Source organism: Polyodon spathula, chromosome 5 (assembly GCF_017654505.1).
Source record: "Polyodon spathula isolate WHYD16114869_AA chromosome 5, ASM1765450v1, whole genome shotgun sequence".
NCBI classification, from domain to species: Eukaryota; Metazoa; Chordata; class Actinopteri; order Acipenseriformes; family Polyodontidae; genus Polyodon; species Polyodon spathula.
The window spans coordinates 70,892,873-70,914,097 of NC_054538.1; the positions used below are offsets into that span (position 1 = coordinate 70,892,873).

Below are 21,225 nucleotides of genomic sequence, written 5' to 3' on the forward strand. Positions count from 1 at the left end.
AAATCTACAGTGTTGTGACAGGTTAAATGGACTTTACCACATTCAAAGTGAAAATGACGTCTAAAAATAATCCACACAAAATGATAAGAACAGGGAGTTGTTTTGATGAAATGCAGTAAGAAAAAGTTTTTTTTTTAAGCCTTGGTTATTGGTTAAAAGAAATGCACTTACGGCTGTTGATCTTATCTGTGATCAACATCCATAAACAAGCAACTGTGTTTATGTGACTTTATTTGACAGCATTAGAAATAGCCACATTAAGACTAGAAGGTGTTTGTAAAGAAAACAGTCACAACTGTTTAAATTATACTGAAATTTAAAAGTCACAGCAGCACAACTGCCTATGGTACTGCCACAGCTGTCTTAGCAAGTTAATTCTCAGTATGAGGATGATGTCCAGACAATTAAAGTTCTTTCATATAGTAAGATGATTCATAACTGACTGGCACCCTTCTCAAGCTGCACTCTTACTTTTACACAATTCATTTAACACTTTACATGCATAATGACCAAGGCTTTTATTTCGTATTGGTTCTGCTGCATTTCATGAATATGAGACCCCTAATTGACCCCATTAGTTTGTCTTGTGTTTTTGTTTCTTTTTTTTTATATATATACAATCTGGCAGGATAATATAACTTAGTTTCAATTGAACTGATAAACAATTTAAAACACATGTGTTTTCTTTCTGTCTTTTTAAAGGTCAGTTGCACATTAATAAACAGTCAATATATATGCAGTAGGTAAATGTTACCATATAAAAATGTCAATAAATCAGTATTAATCCAAGGCTTATTAGCCTTATGTTCATAAGGTTTTGCATATATATCTCTTTGCATGTCTTAAATATTTGTTGGAATAGGAAATTACCAATATAACTTTATAGCATACTTATACCTATGTAAGGTGACCATATGGCTCAGTGTTCAGTGGTGCAGTTTGGGATAGTTCAGGCAACCCAATGCATTCTGGTAAACGTAGTCCTGCTTCTCTGAATGCATTGGGTTAACAGGTAAAATGTACCAGAATACACTGGGTTGACATATTTATATGTGTGTGTGTGTGTGTGTGTGTGTGTGTGTGTGTGGTTTTTTTTTTATAACATTTATAAATATCAAGAATCAATTAGAACATAAGAACATAAGAAAGTTTACAAACGAGAGGAGTCCATTCGGCCCATCTTGCTCGTTTGGTTGTTAGTAGCTTATTGATCCCAAAATCTCACCAAGCAGTTTCTTGAAGGATCCCAGGGTGTCAGCTTCAATAACTACTGGGGAGTTGATTCCAGACCCTCACAATTCTCTGTGTAAAAAAGTGCCTCCTATTTTCTGTTCTGAATGCCCCTTTGTCTAATCTCCATTTGTGACCCCTGGTCCTTGTTTCTTTTTTCAGGCTGAAAAAGTCCTTTGGGTCGACACTGTCAATACCTTTTAGAATTTTGAATGCTTGTATTAGGTCGCCACGTAGTCTTCTTTGTTCAAGACTGAACAGATTCAATTCTTTTAGCCTGTCTGCATATGACATGCCTTTTAAGCCCGGAATAATTCTGGTCGCTCTTCTTTGCACTCTTTCTAGAGCAGCAATAACTTTTTTTATAGCGAGGTGACCAGAACTGCACACAATATTCAAGATGAGGTCTTACTAGTGCATTGTACAGTTTTAACATTACTTCCCTTGATTTAAATTCAACACTTTTCACAATGTATCCGAACATCTTGTTAGCCTTTTTTATAGCTTCCCCACATTGTCTAGATGAAGACATTTCTGAGTCAACAAAAACTCCTAGGTCTTTTTCATAGATTCCTTCTCCAATTTCAGTATCTCCCATATTATTTCCAGTCAGTGTCGAACAATGAAAAAGAAAACGTGCCGCTGAGCTGATGAAGAAGCTTGTGTAGCACATATATGGTTTTAGGAAACCCAATTGCTATATGTGTAGTTTGTATTAATGCTTGTGAGTGTATGCAGGGAGAAGGGTCTAACAATATAAACGCTGTTGACACAGGTGCGTAACTTGGATTGAGTAGAATTTAAAACTCGTAAAATGATCTGCTTTCATTAAACCAGTATAAAAGTGAGTATTTATGAATTTGTCTGGTTTGCTTTCCAATTCAGAGACCATGTTTAGAAGACACGACAGCATGTTACTGTGTGATGGTTAACGAAGAGCACGTTTTCTGTATTGCTTGGAAATAAGTGAACGTGTTTAAAAAAAAAAAAAAAAAAATATTCATGAGTGCTATTTGAAAAATAATTTAAAAAAAAACAAAAAACAAAAAAAAAACAGATGAATGTGTCATGGAAAACTGCATTGCTGGAATGTGCCCGCAGAGTTTGAAAATTATTTATTTAATATGTGACAGGTTTCTAGTGAGTATTTGTTAGTGGAGATGAAACGGAACCCGTATTCGTGGTATTTAGAAATTTACATTGCATCATATGGAATAGCTAATGGCAATGTGATTAACAAGTAAATACTACTGTAGTTTTTAGCAAGCCTTCCCCTTTACTTATTTTTTCAGGCACTGTTGAAACAGATTTGTTGACATGTGCATTCTTGTAAAATATGTCATTTGGTCTTGCTGAGCCCCCTGACGTGTTTGAGTGTAGACTTTAGAATACACATCAACTGTCAGTAGAGTTGCCACCTGGCCCCGTAAGTCCGGAACAATTTGGGACGGGACATGGTTTTTAAGTTGCCCTTAAACCGAAAGCAATAAACACGTGAATTGAGCACTAAGCACTTGCTTAATTTATACTGCTTCTTAATTATCCAAATCATTGTGATAATGCAAATCTTACAAAATAAAAAAAAGCATCTTGAATAAACGTGTGTAGGTTTAGTCAAGATATTTATTTTTATTTTGTACAAAATTATATTTCAGTTCTCAGTATTTAAAAGATGCTATTTATATCCTATTAATTAGTAATATATAGCCCTAATTTACATTGACTCTCCCAATTAAATAACACTGATCCAGTGTTCACACTGTCTGGTGACAGCAATAGTGAAGGGCTGCTCAGTATTAATGATTTCAGTGAGAGAAGGTGATATGTTATTAGAAACTATAAAGAAACTTTAAAATATATATATTTTTAAAACTATTAATAAAATAAATAAATATTGATGATGTACTTATTTATTTATTTCATTTGTTAAAAGCTATTATTGTATTGTCATGCTGCCTCAAGATAATTAATCCCCAGAATCAATTTAGCAGAGGTTTAGGGCTCAATTCACATGTTAATTTCCTTCAGTTTAAAGGCAACTTCAAAATCCTGTTCTGTCTCACAGTGTTCCAGAATTATGGTGCCAGGTGGCAACCCTGAAGAGGGGTAATAAAAATAAATAAACAAATAAATAAATAAATAAATCGCAACCCTTAAAGACTTAATAAATGGGCTAATTCACTTTATAATATTTAAAACAATTGTTCATAGAAGTAGAATATAGTTTTAAAAAGCTGTTGTTTATCCATTCTTGAAAATGTGGAAAGCCCCTTGATTGCGGAAAGGCATGGATGGGTAATGCTCTGCTTTTGACTGCAGTACATTTATAAAAGTTCTGGTTATCTGTTATCTGTAAGGTGAAACAAAATGTACTTTTTTGCATTACTATTAGATTTTATTGTACACGTTACAGTAAGTAATAGAGCTACGTATCATACAGAAATTTTTTTTTTCTTTCCTGAAAAATTAATTTTTTCCTGATTTAATTTACATTCTCCCTGTGTGTGTGCTGGGTCAGGGTTAGGTCTGCAACCCCTTCATCTCCCCTCTTCCAGAATCCTGGAGTCACCACTGCTAGACTTTTTTTTTTTAATGCAACAAAGCCAAACATTAAAATCCCAGTTGTGCTTGTGTGAAATTCAACACTTGCTTATTCAAGCTAAAAAAAACATTTGAATCGACCTACTTAAAACAACATCATCCAGTAATGTTCTGTTGGCAACTTTATCCAGTAATGTTCTGTTCTGATGTTCACTGCAATAAATAATCCTATATATTTTATACTTTCTACAGTGTTTAGATGCTGTGTTGGCAGGTTATTTATAAATGTGGTTCTGATTGAAATAAGGCACATTTGCAATACAAACAATTAACATTTCTTGAGTGCCTGTGCGATGAAAACCGTACTGAAAATGTCTCTATCTAGTTGGAGGGAAATCTCACCACAATAAAGTGACTTTTTGCAAGCAGGGTTCTGCTTATTTTCTCAGTGGAAACAGTAAAGAAGAGCTGCTTAAACCTTTCAAGAGCAGACTTTACAATATACTTGTATCATAAATCACATATGAGAAATCAACCAATCACTGTAAAGAATTTGTCAAAGTTCTATTAAACCATATCCATTGTGTACGGATATCACCCTGTGCACAGAACAAACTAGTAAAAAAAATCACAACACTTGTTCTGGTATGTTTAATATTAGTTTCTGTTTTTGTGAATTGTAATAAGTTAATATGTTATGTGTAGGGTGTAGACATAATTTCTGACAATTGGAGCAGCCAGACCAAACTACACAAGTCACATCATTTACAAAAAAAAAAAAAGGAAGCATCCCACCTACACACAACTTATTATCATGTAGTATTTTACAAGATTTTACTTCCTGTCTACAGGATTATTACGCCTTTATTACAAAAGCATGTCAAAGTAATGTTAACAGTTGATTCAGAGATTGAGCCAGGGCATGTAACAGATTAATGTGGTGTAGATTGATTATACAGTTTGGCCCAGGATGTTGTGCTCTGGTCTGGGGTGCCACCCTCAATAAAGGGGCAAGCTCTAACACCCATCCAATTTCAACTAAGACTATGTAATTGAGGACAACTGATGCCCTGGAAAGAGAGATAAAGTTGCAAGACAGAGTGGAGGTGAACGGTAGGCCCCGTCTTTTTGATTAATCCAATTGGTTAGTTAATAGATTTAACACAGGGTGCTGAGCCTCTCCCTAAAAACCTTGCATTGCATGTTAAAATCAGTCAAGTGAACCAAGATGTTACTGATACCTAATATTGTGCCGATTTGATAATGGGAGTGTTGGACTGCCTCAGCCAATCAAGATGCAGGATCATTATTGTAGGTCATTATCCGCCAAGAAATGCTTGGTAAACAAAAGGCCACATCACTTTGATTCAATTCAAATGCATTAAGGCCATTCATTGCACAATGGATCCAATCTGTCTTTTATCATACGTTACCAGTAATGTCATGTGTTAAGTTAATTGAACACCTTTGGTTGCCATCTGGGTGGTTTTAACATAATTGTGTGAGAGACCTGTGTTACATCTTAGACAACTCCATAGTAATTTGACATGAATAAGAGGTGTCTCCTACAGTGAATTCTCAACTAATACTGTCAATTGTAACACATAACATTGTGGATACTCTTAAACAATTCAAAAATGTTCAATACCGTAGTTCCTCTATATCCCTGTGGCTGAGAATATACCCAGTGGGGGATTCAAGTCCAGCTTGTTGTTTTGTTTTGTTTTTTACACTTTTGTATAAGTAACATTTAGAAATGTTGAAGTTACTCAGATGACTTACCCAGAACTACATTAACACTATGGATGATATTTTATCATCAAAATAAAAAATAAAGAAAGACATGAATAAATAAATAAAGAAATCTCAAAATAGATTAATAAATAAACGCATAAAGAAATATATATGTATGTAGGTATTTATTTATTTTGACCAATTATTTACTTATTCATTTGTTTATTTATTCATGTATTAATTTGTTTATTCATTTATGTATTTGTTTGTTTATTTATTAATCTATTTTGAGATTTCTTTGTTTCAATAGTTATTTAGTTATTTCTTCATTTGTTTATTTATTTGGACTTTTTCCCAATTGCCTTTTACGCCTCTGTACCAACATAATGAACCCTTGAGCTCGATGGCCCAGCCTGTATGGTCTGTCACCTTGGGCACTTGACCAGTAGTGGTTGCTGCCCTCAGTTTTCTCCCTAACCCTGCAAGACCCCGGGAAAGATAAACATGAGTCACCTTGTACTACTAAATTATGTGTTTTCCTAGCTTCTTCCTAGTTTTATACCATTGAAGTCAGATTACTATTGATTAAAAACTTTCCTTCAGCTTGGCTTCAAACCCCCTTCGCTTTTCTTGATCTGCTCTGCAAATATTATTAATCAAGAACTAGTGAAACAACTGGCCCAATCTGAGAACTGTGGTAAAGAGGACCATGTGTGTTGCTTTTAAGCTCACAGAAGTCAGTAAACCATTATTAAACTATTATTCTAATGAAATTAGTTGAACATACCCCTAAAGCATCACTGCCCTTAGTGAGTATATAACTAAGATGTAATGTAAAACAGTTTAACATTATACAAATACATGGGATTGCAGCAACAATAACAATATGTAACACAATTTTTGTTCCTGGGTAGTAAGTGTTATTTCCTAATTGCTTATGCCTCAAAAGTATAGAAAATGGCTATTATTTCCCACAAACTTTGCTTTTGTGATCAGGACAGTGATATTTCAAAATATCACTATTTCCAATGGGAAAATGGGCAAATGTGTGTCTTTTCATTCACATAAAGTCAGAAAAAAACAACATATGAATCCAAATTAACGTATTTATACTAAAGTAATAAAAAGATGACTACAAAAGATTTAGAAGTGAGTAGTTTTTCGAGATTTACGATTATACTGTAAATACAGTATAATTGTGGTTTGAGTTTGTGGGGAATAATAGCCATGTTCTATACTTTTGAGGCATAAGCAATTAAGAAATAACACTTACTACCCAGGAACAAAAAAAAAAAAAAAATTTGTTACACAGTGTAATCAGTAGAAGAGAGTACAGAAGAGCAAGAGGGAAACTTAGCCTGCCCCAATGTGTGAATGAGAGTGCACTGGGACCTTACATTTTGCCTCCAGAATCCCATTTTAGGTAAGGCAATTGGCGAAGGTCATCTGTTAATCTTCAGGCCTCCTGATAGGGTTGCATTGGAGAGGCAACATTCCAGCTGGGAATTTCAAATCAGATAGAAAATCTTAAAAAAAAAAAAAAAAAAAAAAGGTGGAATGAAAAATCACTCAAGGCCTGAAAGTACCTCTTTAATGCTATGAGCTTATGCTCAATAGAGAACAAACATTGAAACATCATGACATCACCAAACAATTTTGTAAGACATAAAATCAGCATTGACATGCTCTACCAAAGCAGACGTGCCAAAGCATTGAGCTAAAATCAAAATGTACATCAAAATGAAATGTACAAAACTCAAACATAATATAAAACTGAAGTTACTTACCACAATGAATATCTGTATAAAGAATCTTCTTAATTACTTCTACCAAGTTTCAAGTGTCATAGAAACCACATTTCCCCTCAACTGTAATCTCATGAAATTATGGTTTTACCCATCATCTCACTCAAGAATCCAGATTCTTGATAAATTTAAACACCATGTCAGTGAACAAGGGAAGCAACTAGTGTCTTTAATGCCTGGAAAGAAGCCAAGGGATGGTGACAACACTCATATAAAAGCATAGCTTGCAAACTGATATTTCTTTATTTGTAACCGTAGTGTGGTTCGGGGTCGGGAGCAAGGGCTCCTCCCACCCCGTCTGTCCTTCCAAAAATATCTGCTAAACCCCTATTTAACCCCAAGTCATGCACTTGCTCTGTCTTGCATTTTTTGTTTGCCTTTTGCAGCACAGCTGATAAAACGACACTGACCATTCTACCCTCGACACTGCTGGACAAAGCTTGCTCGCTCTGAATTCTTGAATGCTGAATTCCCAAACGTGCTGAATTCCTGAGTAGGTTGTCTGTTTTCCTTTGTATATCGCTACACAGACTATATGGCCGTTGCCATCACTCTGTCCACCTGCTGGCCATGCAGCGCTGCCGATCCCACTTGTCGTTTCCATTTCTACCGTCTGTGCTCCCCTGTGCAAAGCCAGGCTTGCATTGTTGCATTTTTCTTTGCTTTGGTTGTGAGAATGCATTGGGCTAGAGCATGCCTGCTGCCTCGGTCCTGCTGACTGCCCCGGGATGCTTTTCCAGCTCTGTGTTCTTTAAGTTGGGGCTGTTCGTCCTAGTTTGTTTTATATGAGTTTGTTTGAAAGTTTGTTTAAATTTTTTAAAGATTGTCCCAATGACAAGATTCTGAAAGCTCTTTGAAAAAGAAACGGGGAGAGTTTTTCTCCATTTACCATGTAGAATCGAATTCTCGAGTGGTGACTGCATTTACCATGTAGAATCGAATTCTCGAGTGGTGACTGCATTTACCATGTAGAATCGAATTCTCGAGTGGTGATTGCATTTACCATGTAGAATTGAATTCTCAAGTGGTGATTGCGTTTACCATGTAGAATTGAATTCTCCAGTGGTGATTGCATTTTCCTTCCTGGATAAACCACAAATCCCGTGCTCCTTGAAAACATTTCGAAACCAGGATTTTTTTTGCTAGAAGCACTCCCTCTGCACAACCAGCCTGCCTGCTTTCCACAAGCAACCAGGATTTCAGTCTGTATTTCCTTATTCACGCATGACATGGCTTACACAATTCAACAGTTTGGCTCGATTCCGTTTTAGATTTACTGCAGTCGATCATGGTGGTGCCTTATTACCGTTGAGCCTATGGCTAAGCACAGACGTTCATGAAAAATGGGACATAGACGGGACAACTATCTAAAAGCGGGACAAAAGTAACATTTTACTAAACCTATGGGGAACTATAACTAGGACGTACTGAAAATAAGGACTGTCCCGGTGATAAAAGATTATATATATAATATATAATATATATATATATATATATTATATATATATATATATATATATGTGTGTATAAGCCTGTATTTTTTTTTCCTATTACTGTCTTTGCAGTAAAAAAAAAAAAAAAAAAAAAAAAGCAGTATACTTTTATTCCTACCTAACACACCGCAGCTCCTTGAGCGGTGCTCCACTCTGACATGCGCTATGCACTGCGACTTTGTGTGACTGCATGTGTTCAGGACCAGGTTATCGCCGCTCTGCACCATGGAGCAGCACCATGCGCTCCCCTGTACTGCTGTCATGATTGCCTACCACAGCCACTCAAGCCTGTGTATCCACCCCTGTATATGCTATGTGCTACCCTGGGTTGTGTTCACTCAATTAAGACTGGGAGCCTCTCAGTGCTCTCCATGCCTCAGTGCTTAGCGCCGCAGCATGTCAATAACACCTGCACTTGGTGCCCCTAATGCTTCGGTGCAACAGTAGTGTATTCTACCTCACTCAGTGTCCTCAGTGTGTCTGCGCCCTTGGTGCCCGAGTGCTTCTATATACAACTGAGCCGTACATGGTGTTGGGAGCCCCTGGCCAGGCAGCAGGCTCAAGCCCTCCCTGTGGCCCCGGCTCAGCCGATAATGCCAACCACGGAGCTGACCCTTCCTGTACCGTTGATCACCCCGGATGTTACAGAACCGGATTTCAGATTTGCTGAGGAGATCCATGATGCGATTATGTCGCGGCCTCATGGGAAAGTGGCTCCTTCCTTCAAAAGCAACCCCTACCACTCCTGACCATTACTTTGGACAAGTGGTTGAGGAATTGTTGCAGCGCTCCCACTGAGAACACAAGGCGCCTCGGCAGATAGAGAACAAGATGTGCATACCTGTCGGACGACAGAGTAGCAGCTCTCCAGTACCATCTCACCCTGTTTCGACATGGATCGAGGGGAATGTTAGTTTACCTACTGTAAACCTGGTTCCTTGAAAGAGAAGATGGCCACCAACCGCAAGGTCGCGTCGGTCGTCATCACGGTTTGCTGCGAAAAGAGGTCGATCGAGGGAAGGGGGGCCTATCGGCAGCTTTGACAGTAAGAGCTCAGTGACACCTAGCAATAGGCAGGCGTATATCCCATACACGATGTTTGGTGGCCATCTTCTCTTTCGGGGAACCAGGTTTACGGTAGGTAAACTAAAGTTATTAGTAGTGAGGCAGTCAACATGGCAAAACAAATATGCACACACTTTTAATTTTTAAGAGTTTAGTTTAGTAGACAGCTGGCCGAATGCTGAGAAATAGCTTAAAATTGATTTCAGCTTCTTTCAATTTACAGTGAAAAAATAGGCTTTATTTTCCTTACAGTATTTCACACTGTGAATTCATACTTTTATCAGTGCTGTGCATTTGGTTACTATGACAATGGGGTCAAACAAATATCAACTTCATAATTGGTGTTCGAGTCATACTACAGTGACCTAGCGAATCCTTGGCATATGATATTTCAAATTATTAATAATTTGAATGTATCTTCATAATTATTTCTGCATAGTATTAGAAGTGTAAAGAAATACAAAAATTTGCCGTTCACTTTTCTCTCGTGTATAAGATTTATTTTAAAGATGGCGCAATATGGAAATTGCACGTTCCTTTTCATTTTGTCTGCTTTGTTTTTGTAGCCAACACAATATCTCTGTTTATCTGTACCTAAGAAAATGCAATGAAAACGAAAGCTGCCATATTTACCTGGAAACGATATTTACCTGGAAAGATTTTAGTTTTGGTTTGAAGGCAGCAGGAGCTTAGCCTGGTTTTAAGTGTTTGCTAGACAGATGCCCTTATTCAAGGTGACTTACAGAGATAACAAGCTATTACAATATAGCTAAGAGATTACATACAGCTTAGAAAAAAAACAATACAGCTTTTTTTTTTTAATTTGAGGATTTTTTTATTTCTGTGTGCACTTTTTTTGTCAAATGAAACGTTTTTTACAGTTATTGTGCACAGTTTGTTTCTGTAGGTTGTATGCAGTGTGCTTTGTATTTGTAGTGTATACGTGCAACTACTATTATAAACTGCAAAAAAGTTTGCCTTGCTTCACTCAGCACCATACATTCTCAGTCTTGGCTATTTTGCTCTGATATTTGATGTATTCAGTTTTAATTGATTTAAATCATGTTTGTAATGTAAACTATTTCCTGTGATGTCAGACCTTAGGTACTTGCCCATCTACCTGAAGTTGGGGCCCACCTAAATTTCCATTCCTAGCAATGACACTGGTCGCAAATAAGTTGATTTTTTCTCTTAAACAATGGATTTTGTTAGTTTAAATCTGTACCATAGCTGCACATTTATAGCTATAGCCTAAGTCTAAGTCTTAATTATGGCTTATTCAGCAAACTAAATTAAACTAAAATAGAACGTCGCAATTAAATATGTTAATTAATAAATATAACATATATATAATATAATATATCTATATATATCTATATATATTCACTATTCACTGGACGGGCATGACATGACAGATGGTGGGTTAAAGCCATTCAGTCAGGGGCTCTTATGTCACTTGTGACCTAAGATGGATTTCAATCCAGTTGCAAGGCATGAAAAGCTAGCCCCCATTAAGCATTTCCTTTTAGTGGTAATACAGTAGACAGTTGGTGTTGCAAGACCCCAGAACTTAAAAAAATTGCAAACCTCTTTTAGTAGGAATGGTTTATTTCGCCGAATCACCATTGAAATGTGTTTTTGATTACAGTAATGGCATGCCATTTGGAAAACCTAGTCAAGTAGACACACATTTCAGCAAATGCCTGTTTAATTTACTAACCCATGTGCAGAGAAAGGATGGCCCTGGCTACAAGGGTTCATAAATGACAATGTTGTACTATTAGAGCAGACAAAGCTAAGTGCTTTCACACCACACATTAGCCTGATTATCTGCAAAAAAAAAAAAAAAAAAACAGGCAAACATGGTTTACAATATACCTTCAAGAACCTGTGTTAAGGAATGCCCCATGTTCACCAAGTTCTGACTGTTGGATCACATGTTAGAAATGTAGCCAAATATAAAAGTGTGAATTACATACAAGACAAAAAAAAAAAAAGAGAAAAATGGTCACACTTACTGTATTCACCCTGGCTTCTGGAACGATTAACAACACCTAATCAAATTATTCTCAGCATTCAAACAGCAAGCGCTGCCAAAAGTGACATAAATAAGTAACCTGAGGTGAATTTTGTACATAACCTACACAGTGCTTACATTTCACTAAGGCGACTTCATGATCAAAGCCTATCTGTTCATTTTTAATTAGCTCAGGTACTTTTTTTTTTTTCGCCTGTAGATGGCGCTGTTGATACATTAAGCCTTGAAGACGGATATCTGTATCTTCCATTCAATTGCAAAATGCAGGCATATATTAAATCAGTCTGAAAGGTTTTTTTGCCGTTCAGTTTCATCCTTTTCTGGTGATATGAGACAACTTTTTTTTTTTTTTTTTTTTTTTTAATGGATCATTTTGATCTACCTTAGTACTGAGATACTGTAAAACATGCTGGATACGGTTTGTAGTGTATCTTAAGATAACAAAAGTGAGTCATTTTATATAGAAACCTCCATATGCTGATCTTTGTCATGGTTTACATAAGACAAAAACAAAAAAAGCCCAAAGCCACCACGATCAAGACACAGTTCTTTAAAGAGATGATCGAAATTCCCTGTTGTGGTTTTAATTAAATGCACTATTTGGTTGCGTTCTGTTTGGGACATATTCAAATATTTTCATTGTTTCTGTTTTTTTTTTTTTTAAAGAAAAACAATATTGATATTCGAATTGTTCTAAGTTTGTTTCTCATCTTGTTCATTTTTGATGCAAGCCTGTGGATAGCATGGACAGGAAGGGCAAGTAAATCCTTAAATGATAGTGTATTGTTTTCTACTGAAAAAATTCTTCTGGTATTATGATAGGGTAGTCGTCTTTCCTCTGCTCTAGTATTTGGAATCTCTGGTTGGCCATGACGTATGTAATTCACCTTTGCAGACAAGCTGGTGCTATATATTACCGTAGTTACTAGTCTTGGTGTAGGACATTTATTTAAAATAAAATATTACAACGAAAATGTTTACAACTACTACAGGTACACATTTTTAACAAGTAGATTTTGGCAACAAAAGGTAATGTACTACTACTACTACTACTACTACTAATAATAATAATAATAATAATAATAATAATAATAATAATAATAATAATAATCATTTTATGGCAGTGTTTGATTGGTATTAAAAGGGAGAAACTGTACGGCTGTGCTCCCATTTAAAATGCAAAAGGAATAAGGCAGACGTATCCTGTCAGTGAAATGCTCCAGCAAATATTCTATGCATATACAACAATAGGCGTGCCTTCGTGCTATGATGACTCAGAGCCGGAACTGCACGCAGAAAACCCCAGTATATAAACTACTGAGAGAGTTTAACACACAGATCTGCAAAAGCTCTCTAGAGACCTTGGAAGACTGAGGAGGAGTATTGAACGGTGCAGAGCAGGATAGCAAAGCGCAGTTTTTTTTTGTTTTTGTTTTTTTGTTTTTGAGAAATAAAATCCTAACTTAAAAAAAGAGGTTACAAGGAGCACACACTTGCCAATAAAATATATAATGTCAAATTGAATTACTGCTTGAAAAAGGATAAGTGGTCAATGTAAGTTCTTAAATACTTTTTTTTTCTTTTTAAAAGGAGACCAACAACAAAACAATTTTATCTTGTTTCTATATCCAGGTTAAACACAGGTTTGCTATTTTATATTATAGGTTTTTGTTGTTGCTTGTTTAACATGGCAGATGATGAACAAGCAGGCGCTAGTGGGAATAGCCTTGGTACGGAGAACAGCAATTTAAACGTGTTGAACTGGGAGCAAGTGCAGCGCCTGGATAAGATATTGACCGAGACAATCCCCATTCACGGTCGAGGAAATTTCCCTACTTTGGAAATGAAACCCCGGGACATAGTAAAAGTCGTGAGGAGCAGGCTGGAAGAATACAAAATAAACGTGAGAGGCGTGAGGTTAAACGGTTCTGCAGCAAGCCACGTACTGCACGAAGACAGCGGCTTGGGTTACAAGGACCTGGATCTCATTTTCTGTGTAGACCTTAAAGGCGAAGCTGAATTTCGGACTGTCAAGGATATTGTTCTCGACTGCCTCTTGGATTTCTTGCCGGAATGCGTAAATAAGCAGAGGATTACACCTCTAACCCTAAAGGTAAGTAGTTTTTGTTATTTTAGTTAAACTTTTTCTTTTTTTTTGGACTTCAGTATAAATTTGACAATAACAGAGTTATTTTTAAGTGTTATGTTTTAACTCTCATAAGGATAAAATAAGTTGTATATGTATTTAAATATGTTAACTCATAGCTGTAGTTTGTGTAATAAATACACTATTAGAAATATTCTGTGGGATTCACCTAATTGTGATATTTTTTAAATACAGCTGCTTGCTAATAGTACAATGCAGAACATTTAACTCCAAACAAAACCGTTACATTTATTGTAATTATGTTTGTTAAATGCATTGTATTAAATGCAGCACAAGTGATGTGAGGCTGCTTGAACAATTATGTGTTATATATCATTGTTTTTTTTTTTTTCTATATGTTTAAAGGAAGCTTATGTGCAGAAAATGGTGAAAGTCTGCAATGATTCAGACCGATGGAGCCTCATATCCTTGTCAAACAACAGTGGCAAAAATGTGGAGCTGAAGTTTATGGACTCCCTAAAACGGCAATTTGAATTCAGTGTAGACTCTTTCCAAATCAAACTCGACTCTTTATTGCTTTTTTACGAATGCTCTGAAAACCCCATGACAGAAACCTTTCACCCCACCATCATCGGAGAGAGTGTCTACGGAGACTTCCAAGCAGCCCTTGACCACCTGTGTAACAAAATCATTTCCACCAGGAACCCAGAAGAGATCCGAGGAGGTGGGCTTCTCAAGTACTGCAACCTGTTGGTCAGGGGCTTCAGGGCAGTTTCAGAGCCTGAAATCAAGTCTCTCCAGCGGTACATGTGCTCCAGGTTCTTCATTGACTTCTCTGATATCTGCGAACAGCAGCGAAAGCTGGAATCTTACCTACAGAACCACTTTGTGGGACTGGAGGATCGCAAGTATGACTATTTAATGACGCTTCACGGGGTTGTGGATGAGAGTACAGTGTGCTTAATGGGGCACGAGAGGAGACAGACCCTCAACCTTATTACCATGCTAGCCATCAGCGTCCTGGCAGAGCAGAACGTCATCCCAAATGTGGCCAATGTAACCTGCTATTACCAGCCGGCCCCTTATGTTTCAGATGCCAATTTCAGTAATTACTACATTGCCCAAGTTCAGCCTGTGTTCACCTGCCAGAAACACACTTACTCTACCTGGTTGCCCTGCAACTGAAACAAAAAGGGAAATGTCCTATTTATGTAGAAAAGGGGTTGAACCAGTTAAGGATGTGTTTTGATGGATTACTGATCTGCTCTAGTATTCACACTTGATAAACCTGACGTATTATATTGGAGCAAGATCTAAAGAATAGGGAAATTGGAATTGTCTCCAGAGAGATCTGTCATTATAAGCATGTAAGATTCAGCTTTCCCTGCTGAAAAGGACAAGGGGAAGCTTCAGTGACAATATGGGATTGCTATAAAACTCCCATAGCCACTATAAAGCGAGAGCTGGGAAGCCTAATACTATTCAGTGAGATTGGGAAGATCATGAGATATTTTTCCATGATGCTATCGGAAATGGCCAAGCTGAATGCAGTGTCTAGTCTAGATCTGTACATTTGGGTCTTGCAGGCACTGTGTATTGGTAGGTCATGAAGGTGGGAAGTGAACGTTCTTGCTTTATTAGAATGTGTGGTTTAGAAGTGACAGATCCCCAGGCATAAAAATAGCATCTCAAACTGCTGATATGATCTGAGGCGCCCAGTGTACACAACTCTCAGTCCGAAATGTGAGTTGTAGGGGGACAAAAAAAAAATATATATATATAAAAAAAATAAGAAATAAGCCTGAAGTGTGCTTACAGACCAAAGATTCTTTTTCATTTTAAATATCCAAGTTTGAAGAAAAAAAAAAAAAGTCCTATATTTGTATATGTTAACGTGAATTAAAGTGCCTAATACCTATGGCAGGTGGAAAATAAAAGTTTAAAAAAAGAAAAAAAAAAATTCAAATAAAATTGTTTTGTGGCTTTCCCAATGTTTTACTTTATCAAGGACGACACAAGACAAACAACTATAAAGCTTGTGAATGTGTACTGTATGTGGAAAAGCCCACAATTTTCATGGCGAGTACAAAATGACATGGGTTGTTTGTGTTCATGTGTGTTGAGTTTATAATACGTCCTCAGAATCTGTAGCACTTAGCCAGTGTTTTGTAAAAGGGTGCCGTGTGTGTTCTTGTTTTAAACCAGATGTCTTAAGACTGGATATTTCTGCAGATATTTGTAAAGCTGCAACTAAACAAAAAATCCCACTTGAATTTGAAAAGGAATGTATTTTGCAACCGGAAAATTATAAGTTGATTGAGTGAGCCCTAATCTTTTCATTAAATGGGTAATCATTTTTATAAGCCCGCTTTGTTCTTATAACATATTAATTAAACTTAATCAAATACTTGATTTTGAAACCTGGAATATTTTGAAAATGTTTTTGTAAAAAAAAAAAAAAAAAAAAAAGTAATAAAAATGACATTCCAGATGACACCTGCAGTTCATGCTGCACTATTACTTTGGGTATGTTTTATTTAATTGATTTGCATTTGATTCTTCAGCCCTATTAAAACATGTTTATTACAGTTTCTCTCAGGTCAGTTGTTCATATATATTGGTATACAATTGCACACATTTTTTTATTGATGGAAAACTGAGAATCACACATGAAATAGATTATGCTGGTTAAAATTTGAAACCCTTAAAGCTAACCCATAACAGATAACACATATATAGCACACTGATTAAAGAAAAAAAAAAGGATCTTAAACTACACAAGAGTGGTGTTCTTATTCCACCACATTCTCAAGATTACTTGGATAGAGCCTACTCTTGTTTACTTTAGCACCTTCCCTGTGAATTTTACAGGGTCTGTCAAAGCTATTGAAATGCCTCTCATTTTATTTACCAAGGTAGACATTCTCACCCCTTGTTCAGTGTTAGACAACCTTGATTCAATGTGTGAAGGAATCCTTTGCTTCCTAAAGCCAATTCTTTTTAGGCTGGAGCTCAGAACTGAGGCATACTTGTCAAGACTCTTTGAGGCCTCAGAACGGAAGGAAAGGGAGGGCTGGGGAAATAGGATCAGCTGGGGATGGGGTATGTCTTTTCTTACCACAACTATTTGTAGTAAATATGACTCATTCTCTCACAGAAGACACTATAATCTGCAGAACCACAAAAACGCTCAAAGTAAATGCATGCATCTATATTTTTCAGGTGAAGATATTTTCCATATGATTTACTTTGTGTAAAAAAAAAAAAAAAACGAATTTATTAAATATGTTTTCATGCAATAATTCATGCAGGGAACAGGGTCAATTATATTTTGTAGACATAGTGGTCGCTTTAGAAAGTTCTATTCAAATGTGGTGCAGTAAATTTACAGATAACAATTACCACAGGGAATTTTAGGAATGAAAAGTAGGGATATCACCTGCTTTTGGTCTTTTTTTTTTTTTTGCACTCAAGGTCTTAAACGAGCCATTCGTTTTATGTCTGAAATGTTCAGAACTAAATGTTTTTATTGTTAAGATATAACCTTACACTTGCAAATTTGGTGCTACGTCGTGAAACAGTACTGTCTTTTTTTTTTCAGTGTACAAATGTTGGTAATGGCATTTTTAAAAGCACTGTCAACCTAAAATTTGCCTTTAAGAAAATGTTAGTTATTATTGTAGTGAATTCAACTGAAAATACACAGCTAAAGAACAGACAACCTGGTGTCAAAGGTTTACAAGCAAATTCAAATTCTGTATAGATGAATTTGCACTGGGGATTTCCATGCATCTGAGTTTAACTCCCTCACAAAAATTACACTGCTGCCAGTGCAGTATGCTCACCGTTCCATCATTGGTTTACTTTCTTTTGTGTGTTAAGTGTTTCCTTGATATACTATTTTATTTTTATACTGCTGACAATATTCCCTATGACATGCATTACGGCCTTATTTTTATAACCCATGGTTATGAGGTAACTGGTTCTAATAAAGACTGATGATTTGTTCTGTCATTTGTATGACCCTAATGATCATGGAATAATAATAATAATAATAAAAAAAAAACTACAAATAATAATAATACATTTTTAAAAATTGAAAGCTTTTGCATTCTTTTGGAATTGAATTTAAAATTATGGTCTGTTGCTGGGGGAGGATATAGTTGTGTAACAGATATTTTAAACCAGAATCGAGCATAATCCTAACGTCTTAGATGTTGCACAGTTTTGCCGGTTTAAAACCAGTGACCAATACATTGAGTAACCCTGCTGGTAAAACACAAGGGTCTTATGTATTGCTGTAACATATCTACTGCAAGTCTAGGGCTATTGCCTTTACATCATTGAAAAGTGTAAAGAAATTTCAATGTGAAACCCTTTAGGTTCCTACTTCATTGTATTATGTTTACACTAGCAAATAAAATGTTTCTTCTAACAGCTGCAGCATGTTGTGTAGAAAAAAGCTTGTATATTAGTTCTTAAGAGGTCAGGGTGTACTTGGGGTACATGTTGTGATTGCAAAAAAAAAAAAGTATATATTGTATACTGGTTCAATACGTTGTCATTTTTTGTTGTTGAAAAATATACATTTCATTACTTCAGTTTTGTTTGTTTTTATTATCGACATTAAATCACTACTCTTTAAGTCTGCCTATTACAGCAGCAAACTACCCTGGCTTGCTTTGCATGAGTTGAGTGGACTGGCTGAGGTCTTTAGTCACTTAACAGCTTTAAATATTTCTGTCATTGGTAAAAGCAACAGATTGTGAATTTTGTTTACGCCATCCAACATTTGGATTTTTTTTTTTTTTTTTTTGTAAATAAAAGGAAGTTATTTTTTTCTATCGATCAGCGTCTGGTGTCCTGTGTCTAAAATACCTCTGGCAATTTATTCTGATGAATCCTGAATCACCATCATTTGCAAGATTCAAGCACTTTTAATATAAAGATGGACATTCAGCAAGTTTCTGATTGGTTTCTAATAAAAAAGCAAAATCAAGTATTTGCTTGCCAGCCTCAGCTGATTCAGTCGAGAAAAAAACATGTTGGTTTCTGCCAAAAATAGTTGTCCGTTTATTGAGTGAGGTTTGCATGATTCGAAAAAAAAAAAAATGCTTTGATGCTAATGTCCCATACATGCCTGCTCAACAAATTTAAACAGAATGTATGTATTATAATGTACAAAAAAACATTGAATTAATCTTAGCAAACTGAAGGCGTGGCCCTAAACCACTCAAAAAAGCTGTTTAAAAGAAAACTTTCTTTGTAGCCAGTCATGGTTAACTTGCCAGTTATCTACAGTCAACTCTATTTACATTTATTTAAATTGCAATGTTTGCACGAAACCACCTATGATATTAAAAGCATAATCTAGAATTATTATCAAGCACCAGCCGACACAGAAAAAAGTCAATGTAATTAAATGTGTGGACTTTTTCAAACAGAACTGGAACTATAATAAAAACACTTGGAACTGTTGATGTTGGATTAACTAGAGTAATGAAGTGGAGTAAAGAGTTGGACTATTGCATTCACTGCAACCTCTTGGATATCAAAAGGATACACAGCCAGAAGCATTTTCTTTTTTTGGCTGTAATGTAAATGATTACAAATCACGAATAAGAAATCAACCAATCACAGTTACAGATTTAGAAAATAATCCTGTACAACTCATTCTATGTATAGATGTCATTCAGTGCATAGAACATACAGAACAATTATAAAGTAAAAATAAATACACTTTTTTGTTTAATTACACTCACTTTTTTCTTTTTTTTATTTGGTACATTCTGTGTATGGGGTCTCTGATAATAACAGATGTCATTTTGCAGTTTACGCTGCCAGAACTAATCATTTTCACCGTTCCATTTCCCAAAATGCACCCAATCTCTTATACAAGACACATCCTATACAGGATGTATTAACTTATATCACAATCACTACTACTGGTATTTTGCATACTAGATTTATGGAATACTATAGTATTCAAAAGTGTTGTTGAGAGACAGAGACCATGCATGCATGGCTCAGAATGTTTGTTAGTAGTAAAGTCATATGCTCTATAATGAAAAGATCACACATCATTTTGTGTTGGATTACAGAGTTATTTTTACAGTGCCCAAGGCAGCAGAATAACTCCTGTAACTCACAAGCAACACATCCATCATTCCATTGCTTGGACACACAGTTCCAGCAAGTTTAAATAGATGTGATATGCATGAGTCCTTGGGTCCCAGGTGTTGTGTTATTGATATTGATACATTAGAGGAATGTTTGAACCCAGGGCATGCTCATGCACTCTCTACAGTACACGTATGGTCATAGCTGTTACACTAAATCATTCCATATAAACCAATCATGTCTTTACCTTCTGATCAATATTCTGTTGCTGATCAACAGTATCATCCATTATATTTAGATGGCATGAACACTCTGTATCAAAACCCATCCAATCAAATCCTATCCAGGTGATTTTCAATAAACTAATAAATAATGTTTTTTTTTTCTTTCTCTTTAAAAACATTTTATGTATGTTAATTTTTGTACTAACCATTTACCAGAATTCGATTTCTTCCCTCCACATAGAAATTATTAAATGAATCATATTTTTTTGCTGGGACTTTTGCGTTCAGTGATATTTTTAAGGTGTTGCAGGAGAGGTATTGCTGGACTGGGCCAGAAGACAGAGTAAATTACCCTGCCCTGGTTGATGCTCTGAACTTCCGCTTTGGAGACAGCGAATCACTGTACCGTCTACAGGTACAACTTCTTAGTAGATGCAGAGCTAGAGGGGAGAAACTAGGAGCCCTGGCCGCCGATACCGCTCGTCTCTGCCGCAAAGCGTACCATGACGAGGCCACCAGCTTTAGCCAGAGGATTGCTTTGGCTACCTTCCTCTACAGCCTACAGGCCCCAGAGCTGCGTCACCGGGTCTGTCTAAAGAAGCCCTTGCCTATGCTCAGTCAATTGAAGAGGTGTTACTGAACGAAGAGCTCTACCACGCCTCCTTACTTCCAAGCCAGTCCGATCGGTGGAGCATAAGTGGACAGAGACTGAAGGCAGTGACAGCGAACCACTGTTTACTTAAAAAGTGACAGTGGCTACTACCAACACTCGACGAGTGAAAGAGCAAATTTGCTGGAGGTGCGGACAGCCTGGGCACCTCATCGCTGACTGTCGCGAACGAGAGCCCTGGGAAAAAGGGGTGATGGT

The 21,225-nt window shown here is 36.4% G+C and overlaps 1 protein-coding gene across 1 annotated transcript; it reads left to right on the top strand.

Moving 5' to 3' along the window:
* Window positions 1-13,183: 13,183 nt before the first annotated feature.
* LOC121316258 (terminal nucleotidyltransferase 5A-like) lies at window positions 13,184-18,859 on the top strand. Its single transcript, XM_041251219.1, has 2 exons — window positions 13,184-14,019; window positions 14,419-18,859. Exons 1-2 carry the CDS (start codon window positions 13,594-13,596, stop codon window positions 15,196-15,198), a joined length of 1,206 nt encoding a protein of 401 aa, XP_041107153.1. The 5' UTR covers window positions 13,184-13,593; the 3' UTR covers window positions 15,199-18,859.
* The last annotated feature ends 2,366 nt before the right edge of the window (window positions 18,860-21,225 follow it).